This window comes from Protomyctophum bolini (genome assembly GCF_963924005.1).
Source record: "Protomyctophum bolini genome assembly, chromosome: 8".
Classification (NCBI taxonomy): Eukaryota; Metazoa; Chordata; class Actinopteri; order Myctophiformes; family Myctophidae; genus Protomyctophum; species Protomyctophum bolini.
In genome coordinates, this window is record NC_137869.1 from 23,089,585 (window position 1) to 23,116,209 (window position 26,625).

Consider the following 26,625-nt stretch of genomic DNA (forward strand, 5'->3'; position numbering starts at 1 on the left):
AACGGGAAATGTTGATAGTTTATTACAGTTTGAGATGATAAAGGTAAGAGTGATTTTTTTAGGCTATTGGTTTCACTTAATTAAAAGAAAAATACCCTATACCTTTTACCATATCATTTTTCTCTGTTACAGTAAGTGCCAACACATACATGTATTGGTTCATGATTGATAAGATTGCATACAAGCCCTGGATTAAAGAAAAGTTAAAACTCAACGTTCAAACTTCCTTCTGGATTGCACTCAAAGCCAAGCACCCATCAAATACTCACTCAGGATCAAGACGCATCCACCTCAAGCTACTTTTGTTCTTCCCTTCAATCATCAATATGTCCACAAGGTGGGGCTATTATCAAAGAAAGTATGAACACCAGCTCAGAGGAGTGGTAGTTTAGCTACAACCTGCACAGCAACATCCTGACTGTTAATTTAACTCAGTGTGTACAATTTTTACACTCTCAAGGCTACATTAACACATTTTACTGTGCATAGATCAACTTCTTAAGAGCTGAGAATTACATCTTCAACAAAGTCCCTGAAAGAAAAATCACATGTACTGTATGGCACCAATACCCATTCCATCACTTACAATCAGCAAATACAACAAATGTAGAAACAATTCCATTCCATCAGAACAATCAGCACATACAACAAATGCAGAAACTCCACCTATAAATGTCTCTACATCTTGGCCTTTTGTCAATACAAACATTAACACACTTCCTTCTAGACAATGCAGATCAATGGGGAGAGGATAATATGACGGAATATGAATCAAACTTTCTCCATCTGAATTGCAAAAGACTTACTGGTGGAAGCATGTGCTATAAATGTTTCATTACAAAACTAATGTAGAAGAGGTTACTGCAGTACAATATTTATGAAGATTCCTCTGAAATATACCTATGATTTGTTTAGAGTGAGTCCCTCTGTTAGCAAAATGGCATGGTATAAAATACATGGTACAAAATCCAACAGTTGGCTAATAAAGTTTGAATGTTACTTTCCATTTCCACTGCCCACTCCTATTCAATATGAACATAAAATTACTGGCCACAGAGCAGTGGAAACAAGACGTAAAATAAGTCCCTTTGAGTGGAGTTATTTAATTAAAATGTTTTTCTTTCTCTCTGGTTTAATTTCAGTCTTTCCCTGTGTCCACTCCAGATGCAGTTCTATTACGGGAATGTTTGCTTTTACTGCAAGCAGGAAACGATGGTAGACTTGCAGGACAAGAAAGAAGGAAATTAATGGTTGGGGGGGGCGACAGAGGGACAGCGTGATTGGTGAGCGAAATGAATGAAAGAGGACATAACTAAAATGTATTTATAAAATAAATAAAATAAAAGTAAACAGAGGATGAAATCATGTACTTAAAACATTGGGGGGGGTGGGGGAGAACGTTAATCACTTTTATACGTTGTACAAGAAAAATAGCCGATCTACAAGCTGACAACGTGAAGCATTGTGAGCTTGCCCTGTGGATCTGCCATTATCTATTATTCTGCCATTTTCAAAGACCTGCCCAAAATAGGGACCCCACCCCAGGATAAAAGTGGTTAAAACCATTAAGGAGCATGTGTACAAATTCAGACATTTACATTTAAATAAATCAACAACAGCAACCTTTCAATCACACAATGTCGATGCCATCAGCACAAGCATGAATTTAGGTTTTGGCACAGACCTGTGACGTACATGCATCTCATGTCACTGCTCCATATTCTGACAGGGCTTAGCACGTATAGCTGACTTACTTCGGTTCGTAAACGACCAAGCTGATATCAAATACTGTTGGGAAAAAAATATATATTTCAAAGCAGTATATTGGTTTAGCATATATTTTGTTCAGTCACAAAGAGTAGATTATTGGCTTTTTGTTGTGGCTTCGTCAATAGTTGACAGGCAGCCAGATAGACTGATAGAGCAACAGAAATGCATGTACACAGGTGTACACTTTCAGTAAGCATGCACATAGAAACACTTTAGAGTCACACACAGAATGTCCTCCATTCCTCCACCTGTACCCTTTCTCACCAGGGTAGATAATTTGAAATCGAATCCGCCTCAGAAGCAGAGGATGACAGTCTACACAGCCAGCTATAAATGCACGGACGATCACGAAGTACCACCTCCTCTGGAGCAGAAAAACCAGCAAACACGTCAGCCAAAAGGCCCAGCATCTTGATATGATATAGGTATTGTTCGTTTTGTGCATTATATTATGATAGAAACATGTCCCTTGGAAAGGAGTTATATGCAGTGTGGCACGTGGACAAGATACCCATGGAGCCTTGTTGCACAGCATGGCACGTAGACAGATGGTTAAGAGCTGCAGCCTGGGAGAATGACGACCCATGCAGCTGCCATGTTGGATCTAAGACACTGTAGCAGCCATGTTGGATTGAGCATCAGGCACACATCCCACAGAGAGGAAGATGAGTGTACCGAGTTGTAAATCCAGCAGAGGCCCTAAAGCCCATGTGACGGAAAGGTGCGCAGATGAAGGACGGAACATCGGCACATGTACGACCACAACAAGAGAGGAATGGCTCCTCGACTTCAAACAGCTAAGAACCATTGGAGTTCATCTCACAAGGCAGCAGCTCCTTTAGCTCGACTTTGTGTCGAGCCAGTTAAAAAGGAAAAAAAATATATAATAATGGTAAAAAGATAATTAAAAAAAGTTAAATATTAACTTGGTCCAGCACTCGAAAACATGCTTTCTCAACTCTGGTCCAACTTTGGAAGGAAGAAAAAGAAATCCCATTTCCAATGCATTTTCTGTCCCATGGCTCTTGGACAAAGGATTCGGTAAAAACAAAACAAAAATCCAACTTTAAAAAAATTGTAACAAAGGAGAACAGATATAATGGATGGATAGCACAGGGATCCTCAGTCATTGCCTATAATAGGCACCTGGAAAAGAGCGAAAAATAAGAGTTGACACAAGCTTTTTGACTCATCATGCTACAGTACCAGTTGTGTCACACTAAATAAAATATGAGAAAACACCACTTGCCACTAAATTCACTGCAAACATAGGAAATTGGAGATGCTTTATTTATTTTTTGCCAAATGTCAATAAAAACTAAATCAATGAATCATTTGAACAGATGAGACGAGAAAGTAAATATTGTTAATTGAAGATTAGAAAATAGAAATGTATTTCATGTCTGTTTTAATTTGTTTTTAAAAAGTAACCTAAAAAGTGTCAACTTCCTAATATTTCAACATCTTTATATATTTGTCCAAATATGTCCATTTTGTTCATTCGTATTTAGACTACAATCCTTTGTGTGGATGTGTGCAAATAGATTAAGGCCGTCATAAATTGGAAAACATGTCTTACTCATGGTGTTTGTGTTTTTTAAACATATTGTAGTGGTAGGTCTTAGCTTACACATTGGAATAAAAAGTGCTCATGGTCTTGAAAAGGTTGGTTAACACTGCTGTGTTAACTGCTGTGTTACACTAAAGTGATGCCTTGCTCTCTAGTAGATGGACAAACCTTTGTAAGCAGCCTCAGGTCTGGAGGGAGCACGGGGGGTGAAGGGGTTCTCTGAGTAGCCGTAGGGAGAGCTGTTCACATTCTCATAGTCATGTGTACGAGGCTGAGGAGGCCTGGCAGGAAATGGAACAAACGACAACAATAGATACCACAATAGAAGTTTCACATCTTCTTCTAGTGGCGGTTCAGCGGGTGGCATTTTGCATTATAGCCCGATCCATGGGGTCGACACCAACGGTTGCATGACTGCCCATGGCAGGTAAATAAAATAGTCGGGCGGAGGCGTTTGCTTTCAGGTTGCCCTTACAGGCAAGTGTGTTTTCCAACAGTCTTTAATTCGCTATGTATACAACAAGAGATATCCATCTATAAACAATTGAAAGTGCGCGCACACACACACACACACACACACACACACACACACACACACACACACACACACACACACACACACAAGCAAGGGTAACAAAATCACCCTACACAACAGGAGATTGAAAGAAGCAACATTAGCAGTTTGTGTACCTGGAAGGCTTGTTGTGGTTCCTCTGTCTCTGGCTCTGGTGTTCCTGCTCCTCCCGGGTTCTGGGTCGGACCACCTCCTCTGAGCTTGGCTGGAAACGCACAGTGGAAAAAAGTGACACGTTTTAAAATAAATTCTGGTCTGCCGCTCTCTGTTACAGCAGCCAACAGCAAGCCACAGTGTGTGTGGAAAGATTGTTCAGATTCTTTGTCTTCCCGTTTCCGAGAGCATTATTTGACATATAGAGTGTGACTATAAATCGCTCCAGACTGCTAAATTCTATGTTAAAACCAGAAGGAATGATATAGAAAAAAATAATCACCCTGTATTCTCCCTCATGCCGCCTCCTCTCCATCGCCATTCTCTCCATCGCTAACCTCTCTCTGTCCTTCTCTTTCTCCCGCTCCTTCTCTTTGTTCTTCTTGTATTCCTTGATTTCCTTCTTTTCCTGCTCCATCAGAAGCCGGGCAATTTCCTGCAAAAAACCCAAGTTAGTTTAATGGTACACACCAGTCCCAAAACATCACCGTCCTTCCGAATCCTGCCACATTGATGCAGCATTGTACATTGTCTAAAACATACACAGCGTTGAGGTGAAGAGAGTGATAAAATAATAGAGAGAGGATGATAACTAACTATCACCCTTTCGCTTCGAAGTGCCACCACGTCCAGAAGGAACTCAGCACGTCAATCATGGCTGCTGTGGTTGTTATGTTGATCAAATGCTTGATTCCAATCATCATAGTAAACAAATCATCACCAGGCAAGGATGAATACCTGGGTCATAAGCAGAGGTGGACATTTACTTATGTAAATCTAACCCAAGTACAAATTTTGTCCCCAAGGTCAGTACTTAAGTACAGTACTTGGGTTTTGCGTATATTACATTAGCTGTTATTTATTATTTACTTTGATTGTCCCTACTTCTATGTTATCTTGCTTTTATTAGATTCTATTAGTATTAGTTTATCATTAGGAGTATTTGACAAAGATCTTCAATGGGGTTTGAGGACCAACTTATTATTTTTGGGTACAAACGGTTAAAAACATAATGGGTGTGTGTGTGTGTGTGCACTGCGTGTGTATTACACGACTACAAAACAACAAAAAGTTGTATAGTTGACTGAACAGCGGAAAAGAATAGATAAAGAATGGAGGATGAAAAAGAAGATTGTGTGAAAATAAATTCAAAATACGTTTCCAGACTTGGTTTGGCACCGGCGGCTACTAACCTCATCCTGAGCCACTTGGGCTGCGCGCTTGTCGATCTTGCTTGCCTAAAACAAACAAAAAAGAAAAACAATCAAAATTCTCCCCAGACAACGTTCCCATGACTGTCATTATATAACATGGGAAGTGACAAACCTTTTTTTAACAGACATCTAAAGTCACAACTGGCTTCAAAGACATTTAAAGCTCTGAAGTTATATCCACACAGCAAATGAAGCTGAGCCATTGTTTTATTCCTAATGGTTCCAGATGTTGAAGTTGGCAGAAAATGGCTTAAGACATTAAATACCCATTGTGTAATTGTGAAGTTTATTTAAAAGGTGGTCTGGTTAGGAACACAAGCTTTGTATTACAGACTATTAAAAAAATCACTTGCACTAGAAAAGCAATATTACAAAGGTTTTGCAAACCAAGTATATTTCAAGAGTTATGTCCTTCCACACCAGCAGTGGCACTAATAATCAATATAAAATATAAAATGTCACGATCATTTCACAAAATCTTTATTTCGGCGATACCACATTCATACAGGTTTATGATTTTATTCACGCAAAAAAAAGAGACCTTATTTCGAAAAAGAATAACGTCCCATCATAAAAAGCTGTTTAAATTCATGCAAATTAATCACAAAATAAAGCATTACAGCATGACCTAGGAGAGTTTTTTTTTTAAATATAGCTGTAGTAGTGGAGTAGTGATTTTAATCAGCTTGTAGCGCTTGCATTGGTTAACATAATTTAGATAGCATGTAATTTAGACAGATACCAGCCAGGTTCATTTGTTGACCTGGCATTTGTATAGATTCAATGTACATCATGTTGTTTATTATTTTTTACATTATATTGTTTAGACTGATGCTAGGTTGTTGGTTTACCTATGATCCTATACTGAGGCACTACACCTTGTGTTTACCTACTGTAAATAGCTCTGAAGTCTGAATTAAGAGAGTCTACTAAATGACTAAATTGAAAATCGTTAGATCATCCATTTTGGGCGGGAACCCTTTTTGGTGTTAGGTTATGCTTTAGCTATTGAAAAATAGCAGATCTACAAGCTCATAGCGCGCCACCGAGTGGTGCGCTACGAGCTTGTAGGTCTGCTATTTTTGAAAAATCGAACGACTGACATAGAAACATAGCTTGTTCAGAAAACTGTCAGGATGTAGAAGACATTTTTAGAATCTGATCTCAGGTCAGAATGGGTTAATAAAATCTACTACTGCCCCCTTCCTCACCTTGAGCTCCTCCTCCTGTAGCTTCCTGGCGACCTCCATGTCTATGATCTCCTGCTCTCTGATGTCCAGCCGTGTGAGGCCCTGGGTAGCCTCCTTCAGCGCTGCTACCACTGGCCCACCTCCTCTGTGGACAAGGCGACCTGCATACGGAATGGCGTCCATTAAAAGATGGACGCAACAGGAGTACATGTTTGTCTCCCAACATACCCAAAAGAGCTGCCGTGTCTCTGTTGGTATTGCACCTTGTAGTTTTGGTTTTTATGCATTTATGTGCCTGGGAATATGAAACCCCCCTAAAACTGGAGGTCTAGAACTTGGGGTCATGTGATCAGTGACAACACAACAGTTTACTATTTGGCCTCGTTGTGATGTCATTGATCACATGACCCCAAGTTCTAGACCTCCAGTTCTAGGCTAAACAGAAGGGGGGAAATTTCCACACAACAACTCTAAGGTATATTAATGTCATAGTTCAATGTTGAAAATGAGTGGTATTCTTCTTTAAACTCTACTTTAGAAATGAACAGTACAACCAGCCCACTGACATGGCAGCTCTTGAGTAATATTGCATTCGGGAATCAAACGTGAGAGTACTGGCATGACATTAATGATGAAGCATACTGTAGCAACCAGATTGACAAATTAAAAATATTTCTATCTAAGCATAGTTAGGGTTGATGTTATTGGCCCGACAATGGCAGATTAAGCAAGCCACCACACACCACGCGCACAGCACTGGTTCAACACCATCAAAGATCAGTTTAGGATCATTGGAATAGTAATCATTAGCCTCAAATTGAATCATCATCTTCCTTGTCCTCATCATCATCATCATCCAACTTTAACACCATTAAAGATTAGGACAATAGCAATGTAGAGGAAGGTAAATTCAGAGAGAATGCTGATTGTAGTGAATGTTGTCATCAGGGGTTTACAGCACCACCACCCAAAGCCCCAAGATGTCCCCCCATTGGGAAAGCAGCCCCAACCTTTACACACCAACAAACCACACAGACACCCAAGATGGACCCGGGTGCCGGATGTGGGCTCAGCCGGGCTTGTACCTGTCTCCCGGGAAGAGTCAGTATCACTTCTCTCCCTGCTGTGACCCTCCCCGTCTCGAGGGTCCCAGGGCTCCCTCCTCTCCCCTCTCCCATCGTTGCTCCTGTGCTCCTCAAAGACCTCCCCGGGTCCAGGGTAGACGCAATGCCGGCCCCTGGCCCTCCTTTCCCTTTCACCATCACCAAGGTCATCCACCATCTCCACCTCCTCCTTCAACAAGTCTCTGCTGTAGCCAGGCACTGGTTCCTCCTCAAGGACCCTTTCCCTGCTCCTTGTTCTCCCTCCGTGTCCTTCTCTGTCCTTTTGCCTCTGCCTGTCCCTTTCCCTCACTTTGTCCCCCTTCTGACCTCTGCCTATATCTCTCTCTTTGTCTCGCCTGGTGGGATCATCTCTGTCTCTCCTCTGGTCTCTTCCCATGTCCCTTTCTACGTTCCTGCCTTTCTCTCTGTCTCGAGTTTTGTCCCTTTCTCTGTCTCCAAGTCTGTTGCCTTCTCTGTCATAGTCTCTCTCCCGCCGATCCCTGTCTCTCTCTATGGGGCTATGTGGCGCCGGCGGTCGGGCAGGCCTGTCCTTCCTCCTCACTACCCTCTCCACTTCATCCCCCCTCTGACCCCTGACTCTGCCAGTCTCTGTAGGCTGGTAGTCTGGGTACCTATCCTTGTGTTTGCCTCTCGGGGAGAGTAGATGTTCGGGATATGGATCTGCGTGCCTACTACGTCCACCATCAGCCGGTGGGTAGTGTTCCGGGTATCTGGAACGGCTATGAGGTGCCACAGGGTCCTGTTTTGGGTCCCTGCTCCTTTTGGGCTCGACAGAGTTGTACTCTGGTGAGTGTTCGCGATGGGAACCGATTGGTTCATCGTGCCGGCTCGGGGAATGTCTATCAGAGGAGCCAGAGCCATGACGGCTGGGTTTGTCCAGGTCATGGGGCAGCCCTCGTGCTGCTAGGCAAGGTGGAGATGATGGACACATGGTAGAGGGGATGATGGTTGATGAGAGCATAGAGACGGGAACAACAACACAGACACAATGTGAGCTAAAAGCTAAGGGTTAGGGTTAGTATGCACAGAGTTAGTACCTGTTGAGCAGAGGGTTTGTAAGTAATGACAAATACAAAACACCAGGCTACCCTGAGAATAGAAGAACAGCAGAGGAATGGAAATGGGGTCAGGATTTGGACAAGATGGAAGACAGGTTTAGCAGGACTGAGGTCTATGGTGCAGGCCTCATTATGACAACAATGGAAACGTCACAGGTGAATAGAGGAATATTCAGCTTATAGGCGAAGGCATTTCGTATTAAATATGAAACACACAATATGCCCTGTCGTAATGTGTTGTATTTGATATCTTAGCCTAAAATCAATACATGACAAAGCAAGTCTTGGCATCAAGCCAGCTACTGTATTAAGGCTGTTGCAACTAAGAATGAAAACAAGAGAAAAAGGACAAACTCGTCGCGCTAATAGTTATTAAAGTTAATTGTAGAATAAATCACATTTCAGAGTAAACCACCCTCCTGTGAACTCACATATGATTGGACAACATTAAGTGAAAGGAATAGCATGAGGAGGAAGCACACAGCGAACAAGCCTGTCAGCGGAATGGAATGATAGTCATCTCCTGCCTGGTTCACTTCTACGGTTTACTTTTAAATGTTTGAAATGAGTATGAAAGTGACACAGGTTTGATTACCGGTATATATTTTAAATGACAGCGTCAGTAATTCAGAACAGATCATCCCTTCATAGGAAGTTGAACAAACATAAGACTGCTTTGAGCAAAAGCTCAGTATATTGACCCTACACAAGCGCCTCAGCTGAACTCAACAGCTTTGGTTTGACAAAAACAAATAGAAGCAGCTGAATCAGAGTCTTTGTTATGCTGTGTACACGTTCACGGCACGCCACCCTGCTGCCAGTTACTGTACACAGGTGTTATGTGCACATGGAAGCACATAGCTAGGGTGTTAAGACGGGAGAGGTTGCATAAGTTGCAGCGTTATGCCTGATCTATACATAGTCATAAAATGGTGTTGCACACTGCAAATAGCCAAAAGCTACATACACAGAGAGAAAGTGGAAGATGGCTAATGTCATCATACGTATGTGCAGTACACAGGAGTCGTTCATAATCACCCAATTTTGGCCAAGGATGTCAACAGACTTACAGTACAAAGGTTGGGAAACACTGCTGTATGGATAACAAAGTACATGTACAACTCTTAAGCCCCATGTCATACTGCACTTTGCGAAATGCGAATATAGCTGATCTATAAGCTCATCACAATACATTGCGATGCAATGTGAGCTTGTAGTTCTGTTTTTTATTTAATAATTTTTACATTTTGAAAAATGTTTGCTAATGTAATGCCCAAATTAGGGATGGCATGGTTTAAGTGATTAAGGCCATTGTGTGTGTAGGCCTACCCTACGTGAACTTTCTGCGCCTGAATTCTGTTACCGTTTCCCTTCACATTACATTATCATTCAGCTGAACAGAACTGTCTTACATTACCAACACCACATTAATTCAACTGCCATTAACATTAAGATTGCCCTGTGCATGGAAAATAAATATTTGCATGGAAAATAAATATTTGGGAAAATGAAGTTTGCTTTCTGGTTGTGGTAATAAGCAAGTTCTTTTCCCAAGACTGTACAAGTACAACCTTCTTTTGTTAGCCATTTACACGAAATCAGATCGATCAATCTTGTCAGCAATATCTCAGTCTTCAGTGATGCACACAGAGTGCATCGCTGAAGAGATAGTGCTGACAAGATTGTGTGTCACACACACGCACGGTTGCACGCGCACGGACACACGCTGTTGGCCACATGTAGCAGCCTCAACTCACTCAGTGCTGCACTCAGCCCTACAGTACATTACTCAAATTGTGTTTGCTGCACTTAAAATCACAGTATTATAGTTTGTGGGCGTTAGTGTTACCTTGCTAAAGATAACAAAATGTGCAGACCGCAGAGCAAAACAAAAGTCAACTGACAACACATCCTCTTTCCATTAGTTTTGTTGTTTCAGAAAAGCCAGAAAACATCTCTCTCTCTCTCTCTCCGATCTGTATACGCAACAGTACAGCACAATGAGAACTCTGGCAACCATATCAGTGAATTTCTGTCTCAGGCCAAAATGTGATTGCCAAGTGATGTGTGATGGAACCAACTTTTATAGCTGCACACAGCTTCAATCACAGTCACCATCAGACAATGTGTCACTGATTCCTGGACTGGTTTTATACCAGGTTTTATAGTTAAAAATAGCTCAGTAGAGTCCATTCTTTATGTGTGCATATTAAGGAATGGACAAGAACACCACATTTTATCATCTTGCATGCTTTAGACACCGCTGGGGTGACATAGATAACCATCTATACATCTATCAATCAATCAATATATCCATCCATGCATTTCTCTCCTGACTTCATTGTTGGTGCAAATCTGAAAGTGTTAGAGGGCATCTTAAACCAGCTAATCCTAATCTAATCGTTCAGAACACATGAGAGATGAGACACAAACCTCTGCAGTCAACTCTAAGCATTCCAAAACTAATGTATTTTGTTTGTACTTGAAAGGGGAAGATAAGATTGAGATAACAAATGATGTGCTTTCCCTGGAGGTTAACTATAGTATAATTCTTAGAACAGCAGTCATGAAAATCTCAGCCCCAGGTCAGCAACCAACCAAGTACCCAGCGATGTACAGTGTCAAAGTCGCACAATCATACACCAACACATGCCTGGAAAACAGACTGTGGCACACACACACGCTAACTCACCTCCTTGATCCTCAAAGTACTCCTCCTCAAAGTTGGCCTCCAGCTGTTTCTGTCTCTTCCGCTCTTCCTTCATCAACTTCTCCTGCATCTTACGAGCGATGGCCTACATGAGGCAAATAAAAAGGATAACAGAATAAACAAGTCTTCCACAAAATAGGTTCCATTCCAGCTGGAGAAGTGGGTCACATTTCTTTATTTTCTTCCTACTTCCTTTGTCTACGCTCTCCTGTCTATGGTATATACACAGTTACACACAATTCACAGCAGTTGTACTGAAATGTTAGCTTGCATTGTGGACATTAACAATTACAGCAAGACATTTTTTGAGTCAAAAAAGTCAATAAACTAATCAATTTCATCTATCAGAAAATGAACATAGTTTCTGCACACTTCATATATTCCAAAGACATTTATTTAGAAGGATGGATGTTATTGCGACAGCACGTCGTGCATTTCCCGTCAGTCCGTTCGTCACCCCACACCTCCATATATGGTCATGCCTCCATATATGGTCATGCCTCACGTGTGTGTGTGTGTGTGTTTCTTACCGCATCCTTCTCCTCCTGCTGTCGTTGTTGCTCCGCCTGTCGGACCAGTTCTCCTTGAATCTCCTGGGCAATCTCATTATCTTGGCGCTCGCTGAGGTGTGCGTGTGTGTGTGTGTGTGTGTGAGTTTGCATGTTTGCGTTTTGTGTGTGTGTGTGTGTGTGTGTGTGTGTGTGTGTGTGTGTGTGTGTGTGTGTGTGAGTTTGCATGTTTGTGTTTTGTGTGTGTGCATACGAGTTTGTATGCATGTGTACAGGGAGGAGAACAGTCAACTATTAATACTAGATACACACTACAGAGCATAACAGCCATAATATTAAATAATCTTTCTGTTGCATCAATTTACCTTGAGGCTGATGTAAAGGGGGGGGGGGCATAACATTCACAACACTATTTCATTTCATAATGATGTAAGTATAGAAAGATGTGGAAGTTTGAGGCTGGGAAACAGCAATCTGACTTGGAAGATTCAACACATGGCGGAGGAGCATTGCTCTTGTTTTCAGATCAGATATCAATCGGATCAAGTTATCAGGGTCAGGGATGACATGCCTAAGGCCTGGGCCGACCTAGCAGGCCAGGCACCTTTGCTGGTAATCCAGCATGAGAGAGTGTTGTGTGTTCGAGTCTCAATCCCGACAAACTTTACTGTCTGTCTGTCTGTCTGTCTCCCCCCCAACAACCCACATCTCTCTCCCCATTTCCTGTGTACCTACTATACCTCTATCAATAAAGGCAAAAAGCCCCAAAGATCTTAAAACTCCTGATACTATCAGCTCATCAAAGTCGTTGAGTAGTGAGCACTGAAACATTGACACCAACTGGAAGACTGGTAAACACGGAGGTACTGTAGGTACAGTACAAGTGTGTGTGTGTGTGTGTGTGCAACTGTGCATGTGTACCTTTGCACGCAAGTGACGGAGAACTAGAGAGAGAGATTGAAATAGAGTGCGTGTGTATGAGTAAGACCCAACAAAGAATCAAGAAAGATTGTGTACCTATGCACCTAGTACATGTGAGATACAGCACCAGATAGACTACACTGTACTCAAATTACACTGCTGTAGGTGTGATATGGCTTATTGCGTAGGTGTTTGACTTTGAAGTAGAGGTCTTCGGGTAAGCTCGAGATCCGAATCGACCCTAAGCGGGTCCGGTTCCGTTTAGAACAAGTAACTCCCGGGTACTTTCAGAGCGGCTCCCGTATGTCTCGGTACTCGGGTAACGACTACAACCCGAGTGGACCCAGCTGTCAATGACACACCCCCCCCCCCCCCCCCCCCCCCCCCATTTCCCTAATGTTTTGGTTAAATGGTTCAAATTTGGTTAAAAAAAATCGAGTTGTCATAGCATGTCTTAACTTTATGCTCTACAAAGCACAATGGAAACGCCAAGCCGAAGATAATTATAAACAACTGCTGTGACATGAATGAAGGGTGGATTATCAATGGCTAAGAAGAAAGATTACACACTTTACTACACTACACATCTAAAGAAAACATGGATTTATTCTTTTATTTACAAACTGTCCGCACTTCACAATGATTGACTGGTCTAAAACTCTGGGATTATACATTCACACGTTAATGGCCATGCAGCGGCGCTGCAGCACCACCAACAGCAGACTACGTTGTAGGTAAGAAAGAAGTCTTATTTAATAACATAACTTTAATTCGTTCAAATTCAGTTCCTCAGGCTTTGTATTGGTACGGTCCTCATATTTATTATAATAAGCGGGTCCTTTCGGCTCCGGTTCCGACACCTCTCTGTGTTTTTCGGTGAGGCGCTAGAATTCTAATAATAGCAGCGGGTCCATTCGGTGCCGGGTCCATTTTTTGCGGGTCCATTTGTGTTTGGGTTGGTCAAATTGGGCCTGTGAAGACCTCTAGTTTGAAGGTGTGTGTGTGTGTGTGTGTGTGTGTGGTGGCATTTGCAAGGGCAGGAGCTTCCAGCATGCCAAGTGGTACTGGCCGCTTGTATCAACAGTAGAGCATCTGCATGTGAAGCACTGAAATTGAGGCATTATTAAATAAAGTGATAGTTTATTAGTTGATTGAAATTGAAAATTTAACTTATGTAATGGTTGCATCTACTTCTACATGCCAATTATCTTTAAGAGAGAGTGAGTGAGTGAGTGAGTGAGTGAGTGAGTGAGTGAGTGAGTGAGTGTGTGTGTGTGTGTGTGTGTGTCTGTGTGTGTGTGTGTGTGTGTGTGTGTGTGTGTGTGTGTGTGTGTGTGTGTGTGTGTGTGTGTGTGTACACACACAGACACACGAGAGAAAATTACTTTTGGCTAACTGAAACTGTGAGTCAGCACATTTTTACAAACTTGGAGAGCAGAGTGAAGCCTCTTTGCGGCTTGTATGTAGCACATGATGGAGAACAGGGTGCTGGGCGCTAGCAGTAGTGGTGGATACTAGCAGACGTGATGGCTGTGGGTTACATACCTCGGTACGGACCTCCATTACATAATGCCAATTTGTATCTAATGTACTGAGCATACTGATGCAGCTGAACACTCTCTGGAAGTTGGCAATAGCAACACTTGCAAAGAGAGACAGAAATATGGACAACGAGAGACAGAGATAAAGAGACAATCAGTGGTTTACAAAGAGGGCCACCAGGAGGGCCAATTGGTAAGAGGAGGAAAAAAATATATAATAGAAAATAATAAATTTTATATTGAATTAGTTAAGATTGTTGACGTTGCCATTTTGAGCATGTCATATTGTCATTACTGCATTACTGTCAAAAGGTATAATAAAACAGATGATCTTCATTCTGTGTGCAAGCTTAATTATGAAGATAGTCTATTTTATTTTTTTATCCCACGATTTTGCAACCCATTTCTTTCACCCAGTAAATCAATTATCTAATGCAATCCTGGTCGGGTTAGTGTTCGAGGTAGGTTGTCGGTCTGATGACAGTCGGACTAACAGTATGTCTAAACTAAAGCCTGTACCCATCCTGGGCGCTAGACTCTCTCTGCCAACCTGGGGAGAGCAACGGACTGACCTCTATGCATGACGAATCCAAGCCATTTCTTTTCACCTGACAGGGGGGAGTTTCCCCGGTTGGACGTGGTGCGTGGAAGGAACACGTTATTCCAACCAGTTCCTTTCCCCTCCATCAGGCACCCTGGCTGACCAGGGAGTTAGAGACAAGGATTACTGCATGTTTTTGTGAGGTACCTACTACCCTAGGGGACACAGGGAGAACATGCAAACTCAACCACACACAGGCTATGGGCCGTTGAGTCCCCAGTGGGAATCAAACCCAGGACCTTCCAGCGAGGTGACAGCACTACCAACTGCGCCACCGTGCCCCCCTGTCTATTTTCTTTTTTAAAGTTATTTCGCAATAAGGGGGCACAGCCAGAGGCCATGCCTCTTCGGGGGTTCTTGACATTCAATGGGTTAGGAACCACACCGACCTAGGATGTCAAATAATATGATGGTCTGAGCATGAGTGTGACAGAGAGGTGGGGAGGCAATGAGAAGTGAGGACATAGCCTGGAAAGCAGACATATGGGGCGGGTTAGGGGTGTAACGATAATAGTAACTATTATATTGTATAATTGTGTACATTTGTACATCTCTAAATGTTCTGATGAATTGAGAAGGGTGGACCCTATTGTAAACAAGTGTAATGCTTTATGGTGTCGACCAGTTAACAGTCTTTGTATCGAGTTGTGCTTGAAATGTACTGTAATTCTCCAAACTACTAAAAAGTTCAAACTGCATCGAAAAATCGATTTTATATATATATATATATATATATATATATATATATATATATATTAATTCATTGAATCATAGTCATAATGAGCCAATATCGTCCATGTAACGTGAGAAGTATCGTATTGCTGTTAAAATATATTGTTAAGGCGGGTTTATCACCAGAGGCATTTTATTAATTTGCCCCTTGGAAATGCAGGTTCCACACAGAGATTCCAAAACGAATATCTCGAAAGTGATATCTGGCCATGCCAGCCAATGAGGACAGAGAGATGGACACTCACATGTCTCTGAACTGCCTCTGGTTCTGAACTTTGGCCTGTTTATCCTCTTCCTCCTGGAGCTTCTTGGCCACCTGCAGGTCCTGCTGCACCAGGCGACTCTTATGGACGTTGGACGCCAAGTGGCTCTCGACTGCAGACACAAACACACAAACAACATCCTCAAGCTTGGCACGCATAAATACACACCAGTAACGAGCACAAGTGCACACTCTTCAAGACTGCATGTATACACAACCCGAAGCACAGCAAGTCAGGCTCGCCAGGCTGCACTGCTTGCTGCTACTGAGGAATGAGAGGGCAGGGGTGGCGATAATTACACTTTGAGAAAACCTGCATGCGTCAAGTTTGTTTTTGTGGTTGGACTCCATGTACTTGAGCTAGGATGAATATGAGGATTCCTCTCCGTCTCTTAGTGCAGGTTTATTTACACACACACACACACACACACACACACACGGACGCACGGACGCACATGCACACACTTTGAAGTTTAAAGAAAGGGGCAGCTGTGCTGTTGAGATCTGCTTTGGTAGAAGAAAGAGATAAACCAACAAAGTGCCGCTTTGGCCTTTGAAGATACACAGAGCATGCACTATGTAACAGATCATACATTTAGCTGTGTGCACTGTGCAGTCATATGGCACATTTTTCGCTTCCATAATTGGCCACATTATATGAGGCATATCAACTTCAATCAATTTAATTTAATTTAGAAAGCCTGCTAAAATATAATGACCTCATTGAGCTCCTACAAATAAGGCTAAATAACTGGTAAAATGGCTAAGCAAAAATTGTATTTTATCCATCAACTGATTGACTGAAAAGTGATTTGTTAAAGCCGAGGTGCCATTCCAAGGCTGTGTCGGCATAACTGGTGATAAATCCTGTCTGCTGACGCACTACGGCGTCTCGGTACGTACAAGACGCATCACTCACTCATTCACACAGCTCCCCCTTACTTGCAGATCGATCGACTCACACCTCTCTTGTGACAAAGGGGCCAAATTACATCCCACAATTTCCCCCGAGAAGGGCTTCATAAAAGTTTCCCTCTTCATCGTTGAAGGAAGGGAAGAGGAAGATATGTGTCACAGCCACGACGGTTGATAAAAAGCCGAGGGGCGAGCATCGATTTTATTTGGATGATGCTGATCAATCGTGTGTTTATGACACTTCGAGATGAAAAAAAAAAACCAAAAAAAAAACTGTTTGACGTTGAGACTGACATCAAACGTCAGTTTGACGTCACAGGAGGTTTTGCCAAAAACAAAAAGAATGAACGACAGTATGGGGCATTATGACACTAGATTTTTCAACTTTGAAAATGTCTGACATCACTCCACACAGGGGAAGAAAAGGTGACTGTCAAAAGTGCTGTTCACAACAAGCACTATAACTAACTATATCGTTCACTATTCTTTGTTATAGTTGTGGTGTGGACTCTGTGAGCTACTTGAGATTTTGAAAACAATATCTTTAATGTTATAGTTGTTAGTTATAGTTAGGGGTATGGTGTGAACGAAAGGAGAAGAAGGTCTTCTTTACAGTGGTTAATCTGAACCTGGGTTCTATGGGCCCTTACATTTGTTCACTCAAGATTTAAATTAACACAGAGGGTTTTCCATTGCCGATCAGGGTCAGAGATGAAACTTTGATCAAATGGGGGTCTGTGTGGACTAATGCATATCAAACGGGGGATTCATGACATTAAAACCGTTGAGAACAACTGGTTTACACAACCTTGGCAAGATGACTTTTCATGCAGCCTCAGGAAAACTTACCAAATCAAAAATCAAACAATACCAGTTCTTTCTCGCTCTGATTAAGACCTTAACTTAACTGGTCGAAACATGTTTTTTCGATCATGCAATTTTCTCTCTTTACTTCCTCTCCTCCACGTTTTTAAGTCTATATTCCCGCTGATCCTAGAAGCACCTTTAATACACTTCGTTTTATACATTTTTATCTCCTGTGAGCACCCGGTTGGCCTCTGTGTTTTTTCTCTACAAAACAATACCGACTGGACACTCAAGACAATGTGCTTAATGTTTTCTTTGCTTGACAGAGTGGGTCGCCATCTGTTGATGTGAGGCAGTGAAAAAACAAGACAGCTGGGCTGTGAAAAGCAACAATGCATCCTGTGTTGTGTGACCTCTGGGGTCAAAAAGGAGACACAAATGGGTTTGCCAGCTCAAAACCAGATCAGTTAACCTGGCGGCAGAAGGCTTCAGGGATTGCACTGCTATGGATTTTTAAACAAACCTCAAAAAGTGTTAACGATGATCACAAGGACAGTCCTTGGCCAACACCAAGAGTTTAATTAACAGTCCAGATTTTGCGGTGTAGGGATATCACAGGGTGACATCTGGTTTCTCACTCAGGTTTCCCTCCATATTTCAAAAACAAACATTAAAACAAGTTGCAGCATTCTAGAGCCACCGATTCTCATTTCAAGGACCCCAGCTTGATATGCATTTAATACATTAGGCCACGGACCTCCATTTGATACAGTTTTCATCTCACCATAAAATCATCAATCTTAATTTTACAGACCTGTAAGAGTCCATTTGGTTCCAATCAATCAATAAATCATTTAGCTGGGGACCACCCTATGAACTCACTTAAGGACCCCTGGGAGTCCCTGGACCCCACGTTGACCATCAGTAGTCTGGAGAAGTCATTAAGGCTGCTTTCTAAAGAAAACATGTGCATGTCACATGTCAGGGGAATCAGACAAATTCCACAGGTGCTTGTGGGTTGAAGAAAGCATAATTGAATGACACATTACATTTCCTCCCATATTAGACATATAAGTCTAAGCCCAACTGTTGGCTGTGTAAATAAAAGGGGTACAAGCTAGAGGCTAAAAAAAGTCAACAGATTCTACCTCACAGGCTTCCTAGTCTTAGAATTAGTCATATGAATCATTTAGACCTTTCGTTCTTTAACAAGCCTATTGAATTTAGTTCATTTTCAAGCGAGCAACCTTGAAAATCATGTAATTTTGTGTGAATTTTAGGCCTACGGTTACGTATTTTTCCAATTGTTTGCCTGCCCTTTCATTTGTTTCATGAAGATAAAACAAAACAAAAAAAATAAGTATCTTTCTAAAATCAGTTTTACTTTATCTTTATCTCAGTTCCTGTCATTTTCATGTAAAAGGTGAGGGACATGAGCAGTGATGCTGTGGACACACTGGCCATCTGGGTTTATTCGGGTTTAGTCCTGCTTATGTCTTTCTCAGAGCCTGCAATCTAATTTGAGCAGAAGGGTGTGCATTTTGACCTAAAGGAGTAGGATGGGTCTTACCGTCTTAGTTCACCATGATGGAAACAGACCATACATACATCATGTTTAGCCTATGCGACTGATGGTATACTTGACCATTTTCCATTGAATCGAGGAAGCCATTGGATTCTATTAATTCCAGTACAATATGAAAATCAACTTGCAGGAACTTGAAACATTGCATTTGAATGCATTTTAAAGCATGGATTGCTTTTAAAAGTATAGCTGAAAATAGCTGAAAAAGATTGATTTACAAATTAAATCCCAAACAAAACATCAAAGCTGTTAAAACGATTCTAGCTTATTTATTTATGGCCATGTGAAAATCACTTAAAACTACAGTCAGAATTGTCAGATACTGTAGCTCAAAAACAGACAAGACAGACAGACAGTAAAATGCTCATCTTCTCTTAATTTATCCATTTAATACTAAGAGTTGGAGAGTTGAGACACATTTCACTGTGTGCACAATACATACAATATGTATGCATGTGTGTGTGTGCAGACACTAGTGGGCTAGCTAGGACTAGTGTCTCAGTGGGCGTTTCCTGCTGCTGATGTAGAAGAGTGCTTGCTAAGCTGATTTAGCTGATTTTTAATTTCAATCCAGATCCTAGCCATGGCTGCTGTGCACTGCTGCTACAGTAGTCACACAGACAGGCATTCATGTGATCCAGACAAAGCAGATGGTAATAGTACAGTACCCTCCTAGTCCACCATAGGGCTCCACAACATTACTCTTCCATTGTTATGGCATTCTGCAGTACTGGCATAATGCACACACAGTAGCAAAGCGGGGTTTTATACAGGCATAATCAGCCACACTGCGGTTTGCACTGTCAGAGTTTTGATATTGTTGTATGTAGAAGAAACTGGATTTTTGGTGTACAGTTTTCTGCAACTCTCACTGACGTGTTAAGAAAATGCACAATATTTTGTCTTCCTGTTGAGTAAGAGAGATGTGCCCCAGTGGCAGGAATGCAGGAGGCTTGGTTGTCATTTCTGTGACACGGAAGAACAACAATAAGGTACCCAAACTGTCTGTGAAGCAGACTTTCCGGAAATACAGTAGGTAATGGGTCTAAATCAATTTGTAAGCTAAACCAGTCACGCCAGAGCACTCAGCACATTCATAGTAAACAGCTGTCCACTCATTAACTATAACGTAATTTATGTGATCACAGAAGGTTGAAGCGGATTCTAAATCTAGATTATAGTTGTGTTTGGACTAAGATATCAAGGACACAATGAGGAACACAAAATGCAGGAGTGGAACAACAACAATCCATCAGAAATTAATATCAATTCCATAAAAAACTAAACATCATTCATAACCACAGAAAGCCATTTCCACCATACCAGAAGTTATGATACCGGTATCAAGACTGGAAGCATAATTGTCACATGATCAAAGCGAAATCAGTGGCTGTCAACATGGAAGTAGGGCACTTATAACTCATTTATAGTATACAATCCTATAACAAACTACTACTATAGTCATCCATCAATACGAATTAACAATTTAGTGGGATGTGTTTTGGTCTTTGGGTGCTACATTGTGAGATTTCGGCACTCATCAGAATGACTCTCAGACAGTGAGGTTCAACAAACTGTTGGTGTATACCGGTAATTAAAAATGCATCCCTCAGTCTATCAAGTGTGTCCAAAAGTAGAAGACATTGTTGACATGCAGTCAAAGCTGTCAGAGATGAGTGAGGAGGAGTGTGAGGAGGACAGATAGAGGCATGCATTTCAACCAAATCCAACAGACAGAGGTGGTCATTATTATTGCAGTGCAGCTGCAAAACATTCCGTTTTTGTAATGTCTTAAGCCCTGGGGTTATTGGTCAGCACCACAAAAAGGAAAATGAACACCATCAGACAGAGTATTGCGTTACTTACACTCTTGTTCCTGAAGACTGTGGGCCAGGCAGTGGTCCTCCAGCACAGCAAAATCTCGACATACTGCGGAAAAACAGAGAGCTGTTCAGAAACACTGCTTTCACTTAATATTAGACTAGGACAGGATACAACATCCAGAATCAACTTAAGCATTAGCCTAGACATTTGCTGATAGATCTGAGTGTTAGATTTTTGAGTCTAGGCTTTTCTTGTATGTTATTGAATGATATCCATTGTTTCAGACTTTCTAAACTCATCGCCCATATAAGCCTATACAGCACACTACAGCAACAGTGGCAAACAAAGCAACACAATCACCCAGCCAACAATCAGGGACAGGAAGCCAGTCTGAGCAGGACAACCTAGATTAGAACTACTACTAGAACAACTACTGTAACCCAACAGTCGACCACCAAAACTATTCGGCTACCAAAACGACTTTGGCCGAATAGTGGCAAATAAAATGCATATTCGGCATTCGGTTTGGTTGATTTTAGAGCCGAAACCGAATAGTCAAAGAACCGGGGTTACCTTTCGTAACCCTACTTTTTTGTTGCGCCTACGTGATCAAAATGTAATCATGGCCTTTTCCATTATCATGTAACTCTGCTCTACAACAAAGGTACATGACAGCAATGGTACAAATTATATATAATATTGATATATATTAATCATATTTTGCTATTCGGCCAACAGTTTCCTATAGTCGGTATTCGGCCAAGAAGTTCCCCATTCAGCAACAATACAGGCCAGACTTCATTCCTAATGCACAGGAAGGAAGTCACCACCACCAAGAGTGTTAGTCACCACTCAGAGGTTAAAGGGCAGTCTCGCTACGAGACGAGTCTACAATAGTTTATTTTCATCTTCATAAAACACGAAGTGAAACTCTGGTTGAGCAAGCCGACCCTCAGACTAGTTTGGGCTAATCACTGGGATGACTTCTCTGATTATTTTGCTTTTGAGAGTTAGATCTGGATACACAGAACACATTGAAGATCGTTCATGTGCTCTTTTTATGATATTTTATAGTCTGTTCACAGGAAGCAGCCTTCATATTAAGAGTGACAGGGTGACAATGGTCAACATTAAAAAAATCCTAGAAAAGAAAGATGTACAGTAGGTTCACAGTAAAATCCTCTGGGTTACCTTGAGTGTAAAATGTGATGATTTTGCCAGTAGTGTTAATGTGCACTTGAATGCAATGAATGCTCAGTAACCAGCAGTAGAAGACAGTGTGTAAATGAGTCCGTTTGATGAGGGATGATATATGCTTAAATGCAAGCATCCAGTCTGGACGTTACCAGTCCTAACACTGTCTTAGGGCAGAGCTTCCCGCATTATGCCCACTCTTTCCATGTCTCACCATGGACTGACTACATGAAGTCCAACTCAGGCCTCTCCCTAGTGGCCCATACCAACTGTCTAAAGACAGGTCTCCCCAAAGCATTCACTTACCCAACTAGTGAACATGTAACCCAGAAACATTTCCAAACATTTACCGTATAATTGTCAATCCTAAAATGATTAACAAACCAGGTTTTAATTAAATAACCCGTCCCGTTGCAATCATATTAAATAATATGTATTGCCAGACCCGGGCACCCCTGCAACATGGTGCAACCCAATTGAACCCTCCACCTATAAAAGGAGCAGTGGATGCAGTAGTGACTCTTTTGTGAAACTTTGACCAGGAAATGAGGATGGTGTGAGTAGTGGGTGTTTGACAACATAGTAATGGTAACTTAAAACTGTTTGACTTTGAAAGAAATAAAAGTATGTTGACCAACCAATTGTCTGTCCAAATGATTAAATGAAATGAACGAAATATGTATAGAAAACTGTAGAACAAGCCAAGATCAACTGATTGCTAACTTTAGCCGGCATAGTTAGCAAACAGTGTTTGATAATGACCATTGACTGAGATGTGGGAATATTGTGTGAAATGAGGTTATGATAAACAGAAAATGAAATACAATTACACATGTGTGGCTCAAGAGGAAATGTCTTTATCACACAGTGCTTCTACTAGTGGGCAGAATAATGCTAGACAGGGAGTTGCTGAGAAGTAGCCTCCAGCCTTCCCTGGAGATATAACACTTTAATTAAAACAAGCATACATAGTAGAACTCAACTTTCTCACACAAATACACTAAATCTGAGACATAATTTTTTATGAACTGATTTGACATGATTATTCAAATACCATGGTTGGCTTTAGGCATTCAACTTCAATGGGCCCAGAATAGCTTAATTGACTTCTATGGAGGGAGGCCTAAGGGTGTATTTTAGATTTAGAACATTCTCACAGGCTCATAATCATCTCATAATTGGATGTGAGCTACCGGTGAATTTACCATATCTGTGTCATGCACATAGAAACTCAAAAATGCTAAAGTTAAATGCTAACTTTAATATTTTATTTTCACTCACTATATTTACCACTGTGACTAAAGATATGCCCAACTCAATATAATCATGTATATTTTATTCTTCGCTTGGAAGGAGCCAGCTTAGGTGGTTCGGGCATGTGGTTAGGGTTAGCCTTTTTTAATAGATCCTGTAGATGTGAATTGTAATAGTTTAAAGAAAGATACATTTCTGAACTTTGCTTAAGTTACAGAACCATTCACTGTGGTCTGAAAACGATGCTGAATTTGCTGACCAGTACCTGTCTAGCTATCAAATTATACTTTCAAAATAAAAATAATTATGATTATTGCTTCTTGCCTTCTTGCCTAGCAAAGCACAGAAGTCTTAGGTTTATATTTGTATTTACTACTCTTCTACAAGCTTTCATTAAACATATATAAACCCAGTGGCATCACTCAACAACTTCACACCACAAGGCCTCAGAACCCATTCTCTACTCTCAGAGATTACCTCATCCACATGCATATTTAATAAGCATGAGGACAACACAACTGTGGGTTACTTCAAGTTCAAAGTATCACCAGCGTTCACCATTTGCGTATGATTTTTTTTTCAAAAGAAACTGAAAGCACATTTGCCAATATAATTGATGTCCAGAAAAACAGCTTGGAATCATTTCTGGCTCATGCGAGTTCCGTTCTTAAAATGGAGAACACATTAGTCAACTCAGATGCTGAACCAGTATTAAATAGTATGCCAATATACCCAATAGTAGATGGCTGGGATAGACAGACTGGATGACGTGGCTGACTGGGTGAGTGAGTTGTTGAACAGATGAGGAGGAGAGGGGTAGACCCCACTGTCTCACTCTCAACAACACCCTCTGACTAACTTGAGAGCCTGGTTCAAACTTACCATTAAAAGAAACCTGACATTTTATCCAAATAATACTACTGCATAATCAGCCTAATTTGAGCAGCCAGCACAATCCCTGTTAATTTAAAAGTTTCAGCACTTGGTGCGTGTCTTTGTCGACTTACATACTACTTGGACCAAACATTTCATTCAAAAGAAGTCAAGACAGAGCATCAGGCGACGCAAGGCAAAGAAACCTGAAACCAAATTATTGGTTTCATAGTAAATGATCATTTACTATGAAAACCTGCAGGCATGACAATATATGTATATGGTCATGCCTCATGAAGATCACGACACTGACCTCATTTGCATATATGGAGCCGGCCAGCAACTTTACATCTGACCACAAACCCTTAGATCTCCAAATATGGAGCTGACCTGTTCTGAACTTCTGACATTCCATATGTTGTTTCTTCCCCACCCGTCCTTCCTGTTCTGACATTCCATGTTGATCTGACCTCATCAAACCCTGTACACTTAAGACACGCTCTATATATGGCCAGTACAGAATTCATTCCATATGTTAATCTGATCCCCCCATGCCAAAGCGCCAGCGCTCGACCCAGCAGTCTGCCGTCACCCAGACGGATACGTGCACACAATCTCGCCCTTTAGGGCGAGGTCCCTTCTCGCCCTCAGGGCGTCTTACTGGTTATTTGCTCTTGATTCCACGTCACTTGATGGGGAACAAAGCTTGAAAAAAAAAAAGTAACCCGAAAATGTGAGGCAGGAAAACACTTTCTGAGTCAACTCTCTGGAGCCCAACTAAGTAGTGGAAAAGCCCATCCATTCCAGCATCCCAAACATTCCAGGGAGCAGCTGTTTCCCACTCAAGGATCTTCTTTCCATCAGCATAAACAAGCCATAAGTTCAGCATAAATCTCTGCTTTTCTATCATGTCTTTGCAGAGAAATGGAAACAATAGGCTCAGTAAACCATGGCAAGGGGGAGGGAGGATGCAGGGGGCAGTCTGTGGATGTAATGGACTACTGGCCACATGCTTTAATCTGTTTGTTGCAACTTGCAGCTCTCGAATCCTAATACTCACTGTGAGGCCTATCAGCTGACATGCATGTCCCACATCGTGTAATGTTCGCAGAGATCAACACATACCAGTCCCTCGTGTGATTCACACAAAGTCTGGTAAATTATCTCTTTAAAAATATAATGCACATTTAAAAGCTCGACGACACCTTCACTGAATCAGTGATACATTACAGAGACAAGGTGTCATTTGAGAGAGCAAATCCCTTGGAATTTAAACATGAAACGTGATGAGCATGAAGATGATTACGCTTAAAGCACATAACTGCAACAACACTCAGTACGGCCATGACATCATGGCAAAAAAACGATTATGTTGTTATCAAATCACCTTTAACAGGAAGGACTGCTGTGCTAGCGGCTTTAGCTATTAGCTAAAGACCCTGCACCTGCGTCCATTACATTTCCTCCCGATAACATTAGCTATAGCTAACGTCAGAGGTAAATAAACATAGATTATATATAGCTTTACTCGGGTTCAGCAAACATGTCGTTATTGTTATTACCCTCTTTCACTCCCGGCAGTTTATTCTGGTCGATGGTAAATTCAGCCATGTTGTCACAGACAGTGACAATATTATGTCAAACCCCGTTTCACGTTGAATTACGCCTCCTTCCTTCCTTCTGCGTTATTCCTCCCTTCCTTCCTTCCTTCCTTCCTTCCTTCCGAAGGTGACCGGTGGGCCGCGGGGGTGTCGGTCTGATTGATTGATCGCCTTTAATCACACAAACCCCGATTGATTCAGGTCACTGCACGGACGGACGGCCCTCCTTTGATTGGTTTCGGACCGTCGCAGCAGCAGCTGTCCTACTCCTCCAGCTAGCATGTCAGATTTTCCGCGAGCATCCCTCGATCCCTCCTTCCCTGCTTCCTTTCCCCCTGACCCGCCTCCTGCTGGCAAAAAAAAAAAAAAAAACAGATATACAAACTAGCAACGGGTCGCGGTGCGCCGCGTTGCTAGTTTGTAGATCTGTTCTTTGTGGCCAGCTGACAGCTGCGATAGCTTACTACGGAGTGCCAGGCTGGTCACCTCGACGCGTCGTCCCTTGGTAAACCTGTGCTGTTTTTGTTGTCACTGGTGGTCATCACTAGTAGTAGTACAGTTACTGTACAGTGCATTAAATGGATTGGATTCAGTACAGTCTGTACTGTACTACAGTCTGTACTGAATCCAACCCATTTAAATT

The 26,625-nt window shown here is 41.7% G+C and overlaps 1 protein-coding gene across 4 annotated transcripts; it reads right to left on the reverse strand.

Moving 5' to 3' along the window:
- ccdc50a (coiled-coil domain containing 50a) lies at positions 1 to 26,291 on the reverse strand. Of its 4 annotated transcripts, none has more exons than XM_080769861.1 (11): positions 25,944 to 26,291; positions 21,103 to 21,165; positions 15,913 to 16,042; positions 11,894 to 11,984; positions 11,346 to 11,448; positions 6,493 to 6,632; positions 5,261 to 5,305; positions 4,351 to 4,503; positions 4,031 to 4,119; positions 3,509 to 3,621; positions 1 to 1,788 (listed from the first exon to the last, which is right to left on the reverse strand). In XM_080769861.1, exons 1-11 carry the CDS (start codon positions 25,990 to 25,992, stop codon positions 1,751 to 1,753), a joined length of 1,014 nt encoding a protein of 337 aa, XP_080625987.1. In that variant the 5' UTR covers positions 25,993 to 26,291; the 3' UTR covers positions 1 to 1,750. The 4 variants fall into 4 exon arrangements, with proteins under 4 accessions (XP_080625987.1, XP_080625988.1, XP_080625986.1 ...); XM_080769862.1 differs by having other exon boundaries at positions 1 to 2,916; positions 25,944 to 26,290; XM_080769860.1 differs by lacking the exons at positions 1 to 1,788; positions 3,509 to 3,621; positions 4,031 to 4,119; ... (1 more) ...; positions 5,261 to 5,305; positions 6,493 to 6,632 and adding an exon at positions 6,893 to 8,495.
- Positions 26,292 to 26,625: the final 334 nt, after the last annotated feature.